The sequence below is a fragment of the Sus scrofa genome, chromosome 14 (genome assembly GCF_000003025.6).
Source record: "Sus scrofa isolate TJ Tabasco breed Duroc chromosome 14, Sscrofa11.1, whole genome shotgun sequence".
Lineage (NCBI taxonomy): Eukaryota > Metazoa > Chordata > Mammalia > Artiodactyla > Suidae > Sus > Sus scrofa.
This window is the reverse complement of record NC_010456.5, coordinates 139,017,663-139,033,695: the sequence shown is the minus strand read 5'-3', so window position 1 is coordinate 139,033,695 and position 16,033 is coordinate 139,017,663. Positions and strand designations below refer to the sequence as shown.

Sequence of the window (16,033 nt, the reverse complement as noted above, 5' to 3'; positions counted from 1 at the left end):
TAGTTTTATACCTAGAGAAAGATTGCAAAAAGCAATATCGAGAATTTGTGTACAGCCTTCCCCTAGGCAACTCGCATAACGCTGGTACCGTTGGCGGGCCGCAGTTGACAGTGGTGCAGGACTGCTGGCCTCTCGCAGCCCTCACCCGTCTCCCGCGTTTTCCCACTGGCCCCCTCTCCTGTCCCTGCTCTAGTCCAGGGCCCCCCGTCGCACAGCGCAGGTCCTGGTGCTTCTTTCTTCCAACCCGTCAGGCGCCCTCATCTTTCCCGACTTGGTGCTGTTACCGAGCTGGGTCAGGTATTTTGCGGAGGGATGTCGCGCCCTTTGGTTTGTCCAGCGTTTTCTGTGATGAGATTGAGGCGCGAACCCCCAGAGGCGGTGGCGCTTTCCCGGTGCATCACATCGGGGCCGTGAAATCCGCCTGTCTCGTCCCTGCGGACCTTAGCCCTGCCACTTGAGGAAGGTGGCTTCCTCCACTGGGGAGTCACTGCTTTTCTCTTTGTAATTAGTAACATCCCTGGGGGGATACTTTGAGACTGCCCCCATATCCTGTGCCTCCGCACACTTTTGCCCCCTGGTTTTGATGTCTGTTGGTAAATCCTGCCTGAGCCGTCTTTCACTGCGGTACTTACCTAACGGTGGGTTTGTCTTTCGCGCCTTCATTTTAGCTTGTTAATCAGAACTCAGCTGTAAGGACGGACTGCCTTTTCTCCCCCAGTTACCTACACAGGGGGCCTGACGAGTGTTTATTCTGTGGGTTACGATCAAATACCATTGTTATTTATTTGATTGTTTGGGCCGCACCAGCTCTGGCCGCCTTCAGATCGGTGTTATTTCTTTTTGATGTGCTCTTGTCCTTTTAAAAAAACACCTTTTTTTAATTTTGGGTGCCACAGAACGTTTAACGCTCCTCTTATATTTTCCCTGCTCCATCCCGGAAGCAGCCCCTTTCCACGGAGCCCAGATTCCTTTAATGGGAGAATGGTATTGAGAAACCAGGATCTAGGGGCTAGGTGTTGTTTTGCCGTTGTTCTCAGCACTCAGCTGGGAAAGGTGTGTGTTGTGGGCATGTGTATAGTGTGTGTGTTGTATACATATGTATCATGTGTGTTATAAAATACAGATGTCTTATGTATGGATGTAAATGTGTGTGTGTGTATTTACACTTACGTATACCCACAACTCCCATCTCTCTGTCCAGATATGTACGAACAACTGTTCATTGACGCTAATGCTCTTCCGTGTCCAGTCCAGCCTCCCCCCCGAGAGGTCATTGTGGCCTCTTCTCTGTTTCTTCATTTGTAACATGTCTTCAAGCGCAGAAACCTGGCTCTCATTTTTTACAAAACATTTGCTTATTTATTCAATCCTAGGACACCAATGCAGTTGTCTCACAGTTGCTAACCTCTCGAGACACAGATTCACTAACTAGAGCTGGGATTGACTTACAGCCCCTGCCTTAGAAGAGGTGCTTGTAAAGAGGTGGTCTCTTTACTTTTATCTGGATGTTCTGCAGTAACGTGGTGATAGGTCTGAATGTGAATTCTTTTTTTTTTTTTTTTTGATTCTGTGTGGGGTTTTGTTGAACTTTTCAATCTAATTCATTTCATGCTTTGATTCTGGAAAATTCAGTCATCAGTGTTGCCTCGCTGTCGTTCATTTATTTGAACCCCACACCTCGAGGATGTCTGTTGACTCTTCCGTCTACCCTCGTTCCCCGTTACTGGTTTTCAGTTTTGTGTGTCTCTGAGCCCCTGGGCTGCAGTCTGGTAAGTGTCTGCTTCTGTCTCACGGGTGATTAGTTTCATCAGGGACTCGCCAGAATTTGGTCCTCTGTTGACTTGGTCTGTCCTGTGCTCTCGTCTCCACCGTTGCCAGTCGGCTCCTTTGGCCTGTCCGCAGCCTCCCGAGTGTCGGCTCAGGACCGTGTTTTCAGGCTTGCTCTTCAGGGCTGCGGCTCTCGGGTCGGACGCGCAGGCTTCCTTGTGACCCTTCGTGGGCCGTTTGGGCCCCGCTTCCTGACCTCCTGGTTGACGGACATTTCGACCTAATGCTGGGGTGAACAGTGACCACGGTTCCAAGGCTCAGGGCCACCCGGGCACAGGCTCCTGCACCTCGGCGGCCTGGGCCCACCGCTGGCTGGGCCCGTTTACCCCGCCGCGCTCCGGCTCGGGGCGCCGAGATCGTTTCCATAGCGTGGCTCGTGTGTAAGCGGTGCTGCAGCGCAGAACCCGTGTGGTCCTTCCTTTTCCCGCTGTCGTTGTGGCAGGTGTGCCTGGAGGGTAGGTCCCTGGAGATGTCACTTCCGAGTTGAAGCCTGTGCCTGTGGCTCCCTCTCTGATGCGCAGACTCCCCGCAGCACTTTGACGCCCGACAGCTCACCGCCAGAACGACCTTCCTTCCGCTGTAAACATTTTACCAGCCTGCGAGGCGGCGGTGATGTCTTGATATCCTCTCAGTTTGCACTTGTGTAAGTGTTCCTGAGCTGAGGCTTTCTCCTGGTGCTGGGAGGCCGTTTTTGCAGCTTTGTTCGTCAGCTGTCCGTTGATGTCTCTTTTCCTCCTTCTCTCTGGGTCTGGGTTCTTCGTCCGTCCGTGTTCGTGTAGCAGGGTTATTAGCCCTTCTCCTGTGGTTTGTGCTGCAGACATTTGCCTCCAGCTTGCACTTACGTCTTCGCTTTGTTTAGGGCTCTGTTTTGATTTTCCCTGCAGACATTTTTATATAGTCCAGATGATCAATTTCTGTTTCGTTACCTCTGGGTTTTGACTCATAGTCAGAAGGCTTTCCCTCCATCAATGTTCAAGAAGCATCTCCTCACATTTTCTGCCCGGAGTCACAGTTTCATCTTTTTACATTTAGATCCCTAATCCATTTGAGGTATAGGCTAAGAAATACAGATCTCATTTTGTCTTTTTCCAAATAGCTGCCCACCTGTCCAGCACCGTCTATTAAAGAGTCCATCTTTATCCCACTGACTTGATATTTCCACATCCTTCCTGTTTGTTTATGAATTTCTATCCCATTGGTCTCAGTGTCTATTTATCACCAGTATTGGCTTTTTTTAAGTAAATTGAAGTATTGTTGATTTTCAGTTTTGTATTGGTTTCAGTTTGTATTAGCATAGTGAATTGACTTTTTAATTTTTTTCGTTTTTTTGCAGATTATATACCTCTGCAGGTTGTTACAAGATTCTGGGTGTAATTCTCGGTGCGATACAGTAAATTGTTGTTGTGTATCTATTTTACATATGGTAGTTTGTATCTGTTAATCCCGTACTCCTAATGTGTTCCTCCTGCCCCACTGTCTCCCTCTGGTGACATAAATTTGCTTTCCATCTCTGTGAGTCTCTTTCTCTTTGTATATCGATCCATTTGTATTATGTTTTAGATTCCACATATAAGGGATGTCATATAGTATTTGTCTTTGTGTGACTTATTTTACTCAGTGTAATATTCTCTAGGTCCATCCATGTCGCTGCACATGGCAGTGTCTCTTTGTAGGACTGAGTAATATTCCATTGTGTATATGTGCTGCATCTTCTTAAGCCCATTATCTGTTTATGGACACCTAAGGTTGCTTCCATGTCTTGGCTATTGTAAATAATGCTGCTGTAAACACTGGGGTGCAGGTATCTTTTCAAATTAGAGTTTTCATTTTTTTCTAGCTATATACCCATGAGTGCAACTGCTGGGTCATATGGTAGTTCTGTTTTTAGTTTTTTAAGGAACCTCCATACCGACTTCTGTAGTGGTTGTACCAATTTACCTTCCTACCAACAGTGAAGGAGGGCTCCCTTATATCCATACCCTCTCCAGCATTTATTTATGGCCATTCTGACTGGTGTGAGGTGATGCCTCATTGTGGTTTTGATTTGCGTTTCTCTAATGATTAGTGATGTTGAGTATTTTTTCATGTGCCTGCTAGTTATTTGTATGTTTTCTTTGGAAAAATAACTGTTTAGTTCTGCTCGTTTTTTTGGGGTTAGGTTGTTTTTTTATTGAGTGTTATGAGCTATTTGTGTGTTTTGGATTTAACCCTTTGTCATTTGCATCGTTTGAAATATTTTCTCCCATTCTGTAGATTGTCCTTTCAATTTGTTGGTGGGTTCCTCTACTCTGTAAAAGCTTTTAAATTTGATTAGGTTCCTTTAAAATCTTATTGGGCTTCTATTAGGCTTTTATTTCTTTTGCCTTGGGAGACTGACCTAAGAAAGGATTGCTACAATTTATGTCAGAGAATGTTTTGCCTAGTTCTTTTCTAGGAGGTTTATGTCTTACATTTAGGTCCTTAAACCATTTTGAGTTTTGTGCCGTTTTTTGGCTGCACCTGCAACATGTGGAAGTTTCTGGTCCAGGGATTGAATCTGAGCCACACCTGTGACCTACCACAGCTGCAGCAACACCGCATCCTTAACCCGGCTGCTCCAGGCTAGGGATCAAACCTGCACCTCAGCAGCAACCCAAGCTGCTGCAGAGACAACTTGGGAACTTGGTTTTGAGTTTATTTTTGTGTTTTGTATATGATGTGGGGAAATGTGCTCATTTCATTGTTTTACATGTTGCTGTCCAGCACCCTGCTTAATTATAGTTTTTACGGTATGTTTTACTGTCCAGTCGTTTTTTTTTCCCTGCAGGATTTTCCCAGCTCTTCTTGCATATTTGCTTTTCCTTGTGATTTTCAGTATCGGTTGTGCAAGTCCATACAGTGGTTCATTGCTGGTGTTGCTGGGAGTGCCTTGAGCTTAGAAACTGGGGGGGGGGGGGGGGACTGTCGTCTTTGTAGTGTTGTCGTCCTACCCAGGAGCAGACGGTGCCTTCTCATCTGTTCCTGTGCACGTCTGTGTCTTTCCAGAATGTTTGAAATCCTCCTGTTAAGGTTATTCCTAAACTTTTAATCTCCTTTGTTGTAATTCTTTTACATGGGGTTTCCATAACTACTTATTGTTTTAAATTTGAAGGCTATTGATTTTTGTATGTTAATCTTTTTTTTTTCTTGGTCTTTTTGCCTTTTCTGGGGCCGCACCCGCAGCATATAGAGGTTCCCAGGCTAGGGGTCGAATCGGAGCTGTAGCCGTTGGCCTGCACCACAGCCACAGCAATGTGGGATCCGAGCCTCTTCTTCAACCTACACCACAGCTCATGGCAACACCAGATCCTTAACCCACTGAGCAAGGCCAGGGATCGGACCTGCAACCTCATGGTTCCTAGTTGGATTTGTTAACCACTGCACCATGACGGGGACTCCTGTCTATTAATCTTATATCCTGTTGTCTAGTGGATTATTTTACTGTTTGAGCTGGTTTTATCGTGGAACCTCTGGGGGTTTCCAGATATGCATTATGATGTCATCTGCAACTTCTTAACCCGTTCTTACCTCTCTGATTGGCTTTTCCTTTGCAGTTGTGTTGAGTAAGCTGACGCCCTAGGACAGTGGTGACTAGAAACGGAGCCTGGGCAGTCTTGCCTTGTTCCTCATCTTTGTGGAAATGCTGTTAGTCTTTCCCCCATAAATAAGATACTGGCTTTAGGGTTCAGCTGTGTATATTTATTCATGTTAAGAATATAACACTTGGTATTCCCAACATGGCTCAGCAGTTAGTGAACCGGACTAGCATCTGTGAGGACGAGGGTTCGATCCCCGGCCTCACTCAGTGGGTTAAGGATCCTGTATTGCCATGAGTTGTGGTGTAGGTCGCAGATCCGGCTCAGATCTCGCATTGCTGTGGCTGTGGTGTAGGCCGACAGCTACAGTTCCGATTAGACCCCTAGCCTGGGAACCTCCATATGCCGCAGGTGCAGCCTTAAAAGACAAAAAGGCGAAAAAAAAAAAAAAAAAAGAGTGTAACACTCAATTCCTGTGTTCTTTAGTTTTTGTAAATGAGTTTTTAATTTTGTCAAAGGATTTTTCAGCATCCATGGAGATAATAATATTGTATTTTCCTTAGCTTTATGAATGTAGTGAATATTAATGGATTTCCTAATATTGAATCCAACTTTCATTTCTAGAAAATATCCTGCTTGGTCATGGTATCTGATTTCCTGACGTGGTGTTGACTTCTGTTTGCTAATGCTCTGTTTGCTGTTCTTGCGTTGATATGTATGAGCGACTCTGGTCTGCAGTTCTCTTTGTTCTCGGCATCTGATTTATCAGAGATGATACATGCTCCGTAGGAGGAGTTGGGGCTCTTCCTTCCTTCTCGGTGCTCAGGAGTGATCTCTGTGTCGTGCACCGGAATGATCTGATCTTTGAGACTGGGTGGAATCCCCTGTGGAACTGGCTGGTCCTGGTGCCTTTTCTGGGCTGTTTGCTCGTAACCGTCTCTTTCTTCTGTGGCGCCTCCTCTGTTGAAGCTTGCGGCAATGCAGGGTCCCTAACTCACTGAGCAAGGCCAGGGATCGAACCTACATCCTCACGGATACTAGTTAGGTTCTTAACCAGCTGAGCCGCAATAGGAACTCCCTGTGTGTCTTTACTGAGGCTCTTTGTTGTGGACATGGGAGGATTTGTAGTTCCTAGTGATTACTTTTGTCTGTAAATCTGTTTTAATGTCCTTAGTAACAACCTGCTTTGCTGTTTCGCTCCTTACTATCTGATCTATCAGTTTCTCTAGTCTCCTTTGATGTGCTCTTGTCACTTACCCAAGACTGACTTAAGTAACAGTCCGCGTTTTTCCTCTTTCCCTCTCCCTTCACCTTCCATTTTTCATTTGAATTATTCTGCTTTGTCAGTAGGTAATATTTGCACACTAGGCTTTCAGCCTAATCCCACCTTTGTTTTGAATGGAGTCTTAGATGGACATCTCAATACTTTGAAGTCCCTGTGCTGGGGCTTTTCCAGTCGTCACTGGTCAGCTGGACCTTCATGCTCGCGTAGACCCCTCGGGAGTAGCGTTGTCCAAGGTCATGTGTGTTGGAACTGCTTTTCTGTGATCTTGATGTTTGAAGGACAGACAACTTTGCTGGTTTTAAAATTCTTGTTCGTGTTTTCTTTCGTTGAGTTTTAAAGAAGTTCCGTTGTTGTCGTACTTGTATGTTGGTTTTGAAAGGCCTGATGCCAGTCTCACGCCTTTGCACGTTCACTGATCCGCATGCCCAGGGAGGGGTCTTGAAGATTTTATCTTTGAAACCTCACAGTTTTATTAGGAAAGGTCTCAGCATTGATCACTCTGGGTTCATTTCCCAGGTACCCTCTGAGCCCTTTCATGTTAAGATTTGGTCATTTTTCTGTTTCCGGAAAGTTTTCTCAGATTATAGCGATTTTTTTCTTTGTTTGTTTGGGCCATGCCTGCAACATGTGGAAGTTCCCAGGCCGGGAATCGAACCTGCACCACAGCTGTAACCAGAGCCACAGCAGTGACGGCACCGGATCCTTAACTCGCCGGGTTGTAATTTTAAATATTAGCTTTGCTCCATTATTTTGTTTTCCTCTTTTCAGAACTCTGATTTGTGAACATTATTCCTTTTTTGGCTTCCATTCCTGCTGCTGCTTTTCTTTCCTTTTTAATATTTTTCTTTCTGTCATTTTCCTTCTCTTAGTTGTGCTCTTATCCTTCTTTGGAGCCCTTTATTAATTTTCATTGGAATTTATTCTCAGTGCAGTTTATAGTCACTCATGTCTAAGATAATTGTGATGCTTCCTTCCACCTCTTTCCTGAGTCCATTCAGGTTTCTCTTGGTTTCCCCCTGCCTCTGTCCCTTGCTGTTTTTAATTTTACATTTCTAATTCATGGTGGTTCCTGTCTCCTCAGATATTTATTCGAATGTTTAATTGTGTTTTTGGAGTATTCAAATTCCAATTTTCATTGGATTCATGGTTGTTTATGAGAGGAATTGTATGTCATTGGGTGTTTTGAAAAGATGGCTGGTCTGGGAGTTCCCTGATGGCTCGGTGGGTTAAGGGTCTGGTGGTGTCACTGCTGGTCTAATGGTCCGTCGTCTTCCGTTAGTTTGGCCAAGGCCAGGTGCAGCAGCTGTCTGTTGGCCTGTCTGTCTGGTGATAGACGGGGGGCTGTGAGTCCTCTGATCGTGTGGTCTTCCTTTCTTACAGGACCCTAACCGTTCCCTCTTTCTCCTCCTAACCCTCCCCACGCAGCACCCAAGGGGCCCTGTCCCTTTCTCTCTTGCCCGTTTGCTTCCCAGGAGCTGTGAGTTTGGAGGAGGGCCTCTTGAAGTGGTGTCTGTCCGTTTCCACTGGGTGGGCACGGAGCCCCTGCCCCCAGCCCGTGCTCGCAGCTCAGCCCTCCCCCTGGCTGCCGGGTCCCGATGGGCTTTCGGGCGTGGATGGCGCGCACCCCTGCTGGTGTCCCTGCTCTGCCCCGCTCACCGCTTCTCCCACCCTGGCTCAACCGGAGCGCTGTCTGGGCCTGTGGGCTGGGAGCACGAGGGGACCCACCCTGGGTTTGGTGGCTTTTCTCTCTCACAGGCCGGGTGCTCAGATTCCAGGGTTGTGACTTCAGGGTGTGCCCAGGGTGTGGCTTCATGTGGACGTGACTTTGACCTTCCTGCAGTTCTCTGTGTCTGGAAGGAGCCGCAGGGAGGGGAGCGACCGGCCCGCAGCTGCTCCTGACCGTCATTCTAGTGTTTGGGGGCCCACAGGTCAACGTTTCCCAGCTCCGTCCTTTGCTGTCTGTTTTACGCATGTTGGGGAGAGTAAAACCCATGAGATACTAGATAAATAAGTCCATTAAGTAAAACAGGTCAATTTAGAAAATAAAGAACAGGACAGATACAGAGGAAAGACAAATTTGGCACGTGATGGCAAGGGTTTGCCAAGGACTCAACTGTGTGGTGGTGCCGTGTAACAGGCGTGTTTTCTCACTTGGGCGGGAGCTGACCGCCCGCGGGGCCGCTGCAGGGCTCCCGAGGCAGATGGCTGGTGCCGGATCCACCTGCAAAGGGCCGACGCCTGGCCACCTGCAGAGGCCCTCCCGCCTCTCAGCTGGGAGCCAGGGAAACATTGTAACCCCGCAAAGTACGCAGGGTCTTGGGACTTGGAGAGTGAACGGCTTTTGTCCCCTTTGCAGTTCATCTTTAGTGTACGGGCAGCAGAGACCACACGGTGACTTTCCCGAAGGCTGTCAGTCAGGAGCTGTGTGTGCAACTTTCGAAACAAACGAAGTTCGTCTGCTCTTCAGTGTCTGTAAGATAAAGAAGTATTCACGTGTGGATTATTCGTATTAAGTGACGAAAGTATGTCACTCGATACTGAGGCGTATAACTGGTTTCCTGAACACAATTTGTAGGTTTTGTGCATTTTCAGTATCAATAAACCAGTCACAATAGTTGATTACAAGTTTTGGCCGGAATTGTTTAAAATGACTGTCTTCAGTCTGTACAGCTAAGTAAGCATCAGATAGGGCTAGAAATGACGAGGCCTCGTGTAGCTGACGGTGCTTTTTCCTGAAAGACAAAGTGTAAGTCACCCTCTCCAACGTCCTATCAACTCGGGCAGCTCCGCGGGGTCTGTCTTTGAAGCCGAGGTTCAGTAAGTGTCCTGTGCTTTGCGAGGCCATCTCAAGTGGCATTTTGTTTGTGGCAGAAGCGGGCATGCCGGAGGTTGGAAGTGGCCCAGGACGGGGGCTGCCCCCAGGTGAAGGCGCGCCCCCCCGAGTCCTGGGGCAGCCGGGAGCCCGAGTCACCGGACAGAGGCCGCCTCCCCGCACCGAGGCCGGACGGCGGCCAGGGGCGACCAGGTGTGGAGGTAGGTTCCTGCCCGCGCTGAACCATCCTTTCAGTGTTGAGTAAAAAGTGTAAATACCAAGTTCTCATTCATCTGCGGCTCTGATTTGTTGAATAGAGTCTACGGATCGGTGGAAGGAGCCCGGCCCAGCCTTGCCCGAGGTGCCTCGCCGGGGAGTCCGTAAGTGCCTCCCCTTCTTGCTGTGACGTAGGAGACAGACTCGTGTCAAATCCTAGATCTGTAAAGCAGCGACCGTCTTTCTAAGGACTGAAGCAGGTGCAGTAGAAGGTGCAGATCGATTTAGGCTTTTCTTAGGATTCCGCTGGGGTACAGACTCGTTGTTTCCCGCTTCAGATTGGAAACGGAAATTGAAAATGCATTTAAATTCTTTTTCAAAACAAGGCTCCAGTCCCTGGATATGGTTTAACTAGAGACTGAGGACATCTTAGAGAAAAGTGCTAATAACCTCATTTAATTATGGAAATCGGAATCCGTGTTGTTTTTTCTCTTCTCTCTTTAAGCTTGTCTTTCGTGTTTGTATCAACTTCACGTAAACCACAGGTTTCAGAAGGAGAAACGCAGCATTCACACCGTGAATGCAAAGTAAAGGGAGGTCTTAGCAGGTTACCCGCGCCAGGTCTGTCTCCTGTGTCGGGCAGAGTGTGATAAAGGGCTCCTTTAGTGTTGTGGTGCCTTTCGTTACTCATTTTCAGCTCGCTCTAAGAGCACCTTGCTGTGTTTGAAACCTCTGTAGTTCTTTTTAATTTAGATTTGCTGTCTTAATATTGCCATAGAGTTGTGTTTAATTCCCACATAGAGGCCAGGAGTGTGGTGTGTGTGTGTGTGTGTGAGAGAGAGAGAGAGTTTCTAGGACTTCCCCCTAAAGAGCTTTAGAGAAACACGTTGCTGTTTTGGAAGCAAAAGATTGAGTCACTAAGTTATAGAGCTCTTCACCTGACACATGGCAGGTGACTGTTTTACAGTGAGAGGCAATGGTTTGGTTTTAAACCAAGGCCTGGAGCTGAGTCCGTTGTCACCCACGTCAGCCTCTGGTGAGATGAAAACAAAGGTCGCTGGCAGCCCCCCCGCGCCCCCCCGACCCCCCAGCCCGTGAAGATATGCTTTTCGACTGCTTACACGCTGTCCTCGGAAGATTCCCGCAGCTTCTGTTGCATTTCGTAGTATGATCCTGAGTGGCAGTGAGGTCAGAGATCCAGCACCTTGAACTGACTGGTTTCACTTGACTCATGCACCTGCCAGACATCCCTGGATTTTGAGTACACGGCGTGTACCTGAGAAATCTGACCCCGGTAGGGGGTTCATCGCTGGTGACTCACCAGCAACCCTGCTTGTCCCCAGCCCGTTTCCCTGGAATGTGCCTTTCACATCCCCCGTCTGCTGGGCAGACACTTGAAGTATAATACGGATTCTTCACGCTCTGAGAGGCTGTGTTCTGGTATGAACGGCGCAAGAAAAAAAATTTGGCTGAAGCAACAATTGGATCATTTAAGCTAATGCTCTGTTTGCACAACAGTACCTGTCTGATGAGGGTTTTCCTCCCTTTGTAACTCACTCCCAAGCTGGCCTCTCTGTGTAATAGGCAGTGAATCTGTGCATAGAAAACCCATATTGATATGTAAATATATCATTTTCTGTTAATGCTCGATATTCTTTTCATCTAAATTTCAGAAACTGACTTTAAAAAATCAGTTTCTCTTTATTTGTAGTTATTCTCAATAAAATTTCACCCAGGCTCGGGTGATTTAATATTTACACCCACTGTTTCTAAAAGTCTTATGTAAATAAAGATTGAAATGTGAATTTGAAAAGTCACACCTCTTGATATTTGAACAGACTATAGCTGCATATATCTTCTTTTTCTAATAATATGGCTAGTTTCTCTCTGAAGCTTTTAAAATAATAAGACCCTATTTTTGTATTCTAGAACATAAAAAGGCTCAGTGTTAAATAAAAAGCAAATAGTATTTTTAGAAATGCAAGATCCCAGGGAGAGGTGCTTAACCGCAAGTCACCAATGGGCAGCAATTCCAAATTTCAGAAGACTTTATTAGCACACAGCTCCATTCACAGCGATGCACCTGTCCTGAGAGGGAGCTCACGGTGCTTCTCTGCTTGTTTGGTGCTTTTCCCTGAGCACCCCCTCTGCCTCTCAGTTCTCTGCTGGGTCTCCCACTCAGCGTAGCAGCCGATCTGATCGGTTCTGCTCTGGGCTCACCTGGCCGTCTCAGCTCGCTGCCCGAGCCCCTGTTGACGTGCTGCTGCAGAGCTTTGCCTGATTTCTAGTCTGAGTCACTGCTCGGCTCTGCAGGGGCTTTTCCATAGACCTCCTCAAACCCCACTCCAGGCCGGCACGTGGTCCCCCAGCTCACTGTCGTGGGGATGACCATTCCGGCTGGGAGTGGTCGCTGTTGGGTTCCACTCCTAGTGCAAGTCATTGTTTAGGAGCAGCTACTCTTGACCCCGAGCCGCTGCCTGTGTCTCAGCAGTTGGAACACAGCCGCCCCCATTCTTGGGGTGGGCCGTGGTGTTATGACTTTGGGTGACCGCCCTCCCCGGGGCAGCCCACCCTCTGCTGTGCACCGTCCCGAGCGGGTGCCCGGGCAGGGCTGATGATCGCCATCTCCTGGGACTCTGCTCCCCCCACAGTGGTCCCAAGGCTGGGCTGTGCCTTGCAGCCGCCTTCCTTTCTCACTCAGCTCAGGGGGTCCGTGGGAGCCAAGGGTAGCATGGCGATCACGCTTGTTTTGCAGATTCTGCCCATCAGATGGAGCCTGGCGAGGCGGTGAGAAGTCCCACAGGCACCAGGCAGAGACCCGTGGTGGTGGGCTTGGGGGGGTTATGGCAGAAAAGTAGGAAGAGCAGCTTTAGCCTGTTGGGTAGCAGGCAGATGCTGTGTCCTCAGCACCCCCTTTTCTGGGTGGTACCTGGCCTCTGATGCTCCCCAGCTCCTCAGGGAAGGGGCCACCCTCAGGGTTTATTGGGTCATCGTGATGGTCCCTCGTCTGTCGTCTCTCCGCTGCGTCCCCCACCCTTGTCTCGCCTGCTTGGGCTCTGGAGTCTGACTGCGGACACCAGAATGCTGGGGGCAGCAGGGGAGCCAGGGCATGTCTCCCCGACCCCCACCAAGGCAGCCTCTCAGCCCCTCCCTCCAGGGTCCCAGCTCCTGCAGAGTTGCCCCCTTTGGTCCCAGCTGCTGCTGGGCGCCGCTGGCCCTGTGGTCACGCCATGTTCCCAGGGGCTCTGCTGGGGGAGCATCTGCCTCGCCTGCCCCGTGTGGCTTGTCTTCCATCTTTGATGTAATTGAATCCCGTACCCTCTGTTTGAAGCTCTTCTGACTGGACCCAGCCTGGCTAGTCATCTAAGGAGTGGACAGAGCCTCCTGAAAATAAGAAGCTTGCTGTTTTAGACAGAGGCCTCCGGGTCCGTGTTGCCCATCCTGAAGCTGAGATTCTCAGCCCAGCAAGCTCAGCATTTGGGAGCAGCTGGCAGTGCTGGTCCCAGCTGTGCATCCCATGGGCAGAGCTGAAAACCTGGGCCTCAGGTTGAAAAAGATGGTCAGGCCGTTTATGTTGCTCATCAGTGCTCTTCCTTTGTGTCTGTTTGGCTGGGATTTCCGGGTTTCGTCACCCAGGCTTGTGAATTGCCACCGAGAGGCCTCGGCGCGGAGCGCGATGTCTTGGGCGTTGTGGATTTGCCTCCTTGCTCCCAGCCCCACAGGTTGGTTTTGGAGAACAGCCTGTTCATTAGTGTTGAGGGCAGACTCTAAGGGAGTGGCCTTCGTGAGTGTCTGTATTATTCACTGTTTGACCTTGAAATCCATTGCCTGACAGGTGGGGGAGGGGGAGGCAGGTGACGCGGGAGTTGAGGTAGAGGGCGGGGCAGGGGGCGGTCTGGTCGGCTCTTGCCGTCTGGATTCAGTTTTCCCTGTAGAGGCAGCAGCAGGAGCCCAGGTATGATGATCCTGATTCTAAATGGATGTGTTAGTTCCTTGTATTTCTTTTTATCTCCAAATGGGTGACCTTTGAAATACTTGCTGTATATTGCATGCACCTGTCTTATTGGTAATTGCTTCCTGCATCGATAGCGTCTATACATACCGCGCGGAAAACAGGAATGGACCCAGAACCTGGTGGAAGCAGGATTCTCCCTTCTCCTAGGCTGGCAGTCATGGCAGGGGTGCTCCCTGTCCCCAGGCGTCCAGCCGGGACCAAGGGCCAAGGATGAAGACGCAGTGTTCTACGGAGATTAAGGAAGGTGGCGTGAGTGGCTCACTCTTTATGTCCCGTGGCGGCAGCGGTGGCCTCTGGTCATCCTTCCTTCTCACGTCCTCAGAGAAGAAAGCACAGTCACAGAGGGATCTGCGGGCACTTCATCGATGGTCCCCTACGACACGATAGTGCCCTGGGCACATGCTCCTGTAGGTTTGCCAGGGATCCCGGAGTTCACTGGACAGATGAGGGGAGTGAGGTCCACGGGGGTTCAAGGACCGGCCTGCCGTGCCCCGTGGTTGTGGCAGCCTGGGGCTGCAGCGCCCACACCAGCCCCCTCCTCTTCTTGCTCCCCTGGCGGGTCTGGGCTCACAGCCCCCCGTGCCGGCGTCACTCCCGGCCTCCGCATAGCGACCCCGTCCAGCGCCGCCTGCGACGCACAGCCGTGTGGTTCTGGGTCCTCGTGGATGTCATTCCCAGACACAACGAGAGCTTTCTGGGTGAGACACAGGGCAGGATTACTCCAGGATTACTCCAGGAGTAAGCTGGCCATAGAGGAGCTGGGCTGGGTCCATTCGAGCCAAATGCAAATCCCCAAATAGATGAGTTTGAATGGACTTGCTGACGAAATCTTCAGATACAGCTTCTGACAGTAAATATTTTCGTTTTCTCTGGAATACAGATACCAGAAAAACAGTTTAAAGTTGTTGAAGTTTGTTGTTGAGATATTTCCAGGCTGTGAAGGATCAGAGCCTTCAAGAGACTGGAAGATCAAAACTAAAACTCCTTTCTCTAGGAAGGAAAGTCACACTCTGAGGAGACGGGGAGATGGGTTTTCACAGGAAAATTAGCATTTTAACAAGAATTCAGTTTAGATCTATGTGGTAGACTAAGCTAATATAAATGAACCCCCTCCCGCTGCAGGTAAAAACGTGCAGTATGTATCGTAAGTAAAGATACGGTCGAGCGTAGGTACAGAGAGGACAGCGGTCGATGCACCTGGGTCTCTGGTGGCTGCTGCCAGGTCCTGGCCTCTGTTGGGTTTGGGCCTGGAATGGGCCCAGGGCTGCGGCTGGAATGCTGACGTCCAGGGGTACATGTGACTTTGGCCAGGGGAGGTGTGGGAGCTAGAATTTGGACCCTTGCCTAAAGTGCTGTGTCTGGAAGGTCAGCCTCTGCCTTAAAGGGGATCAGAACTTAAACTGCCAGGCCGTACATGGGTGTGGACTGCACGCTTTCTGTGTCGCAGTGGTGCAGGAAGCAAAACTCAAAGCCTGAGGTGAGAATACACAGAGACTGTTAACGTCCTTGAAGCCCTGGGTAGGGCAAAGACAGAGTCTTCTCTAGACACGCTTCCACCATCCAGAGCCGGCAGGGTTCATGTGAACCATGGAGTGATGGCAACCACGTAAAGAACCTGCCGTGGGGTGGGGGCGTCAGGGACTCTAACACACGGGAGACTCTGAATTACTAAAAGAACCTGAAGTTCGTGCTAAAGATAAGTATTTTTTTTTTTTAAATTTTTAATGATTGAAAAAGAAATAGGGCCATAATGACAGAAAAGGTCAGTATGAAAAAGGAGTTAGGAGATTTAAAAAACAAGAAAACAAAAAAACCTTCTGAAAGTGAACAATATGGTCATTGAAGTAAAAAAACCAACAAAAACCCGTCAGGTTGGACACTGTGGAAGACAGAATTAGTGAATGCGGCGGTTCGATCTGGGAAGTTCATCCGAAACCCGGCAGGAGATAAGGAGACGGAAAGTGCGAGAGTATGACCAGCAGTCAGAGGGAAGAATGAGAAGGTCCATTCAGAAATCCAGAAGGAAGGCACTTAGAGAATGGGCAAGGAAAAGCAAGGAAAAGCATCTGATTCGAGAAGATTAACAGGGAGTTCCTGGTGGTTTGTTGGGTAGGACTTGGCGCTTTCACTGCTGTGGCCTGGGTTCAGTCCCTGGTCTGGGAACAGAGATCCCATGTCAAGCTGCTGCATGCTGCAGCCAAAAAATAAATTTTACAAATTAATTTTTTAGAAAGTAAAGGCTAAAGGCTGAGAATTTCCCAGAATTGAAGGAAGGTATGTGCGGCCAAACAATTCTGAAGCAGAAAGACAGGGTGAGGAATGCA

At 48.9% G+C, this 16,033-nt stretch overlaps 1 protein-coding gene across 4 annotated transcripts in view; it reads left to right on the top strand.

The window, feature by feature from the left end:
• LOC100511352 overlaps nt 1–16,033 on the top strand; it is a 36,343-nt gene that overhangs the window by 16,392 nt on the left and 3,918 nt on the right. For all 4 annotated transcript variants that reach the window (XR_001301295.2, XM_021073788.1, XM_021073789.1 and 1 more), the window contains 2 exons: nt 9,538–9,699; nt 9,796–9,858. Coding sequence is in view for 3 of the 4 variants with exons in the window: in XM_021073788.1 (XP_020929447.1) it covers nt 9,538–9,699; nt 9,796–9,858 (225 nt within the window). In the remaining variant the exon portion in view is untranslated. The remainder of the gene's footprint in view (nt 1–9,537; nt 9,700–9,795; nt 9,859–16,033) is intronic.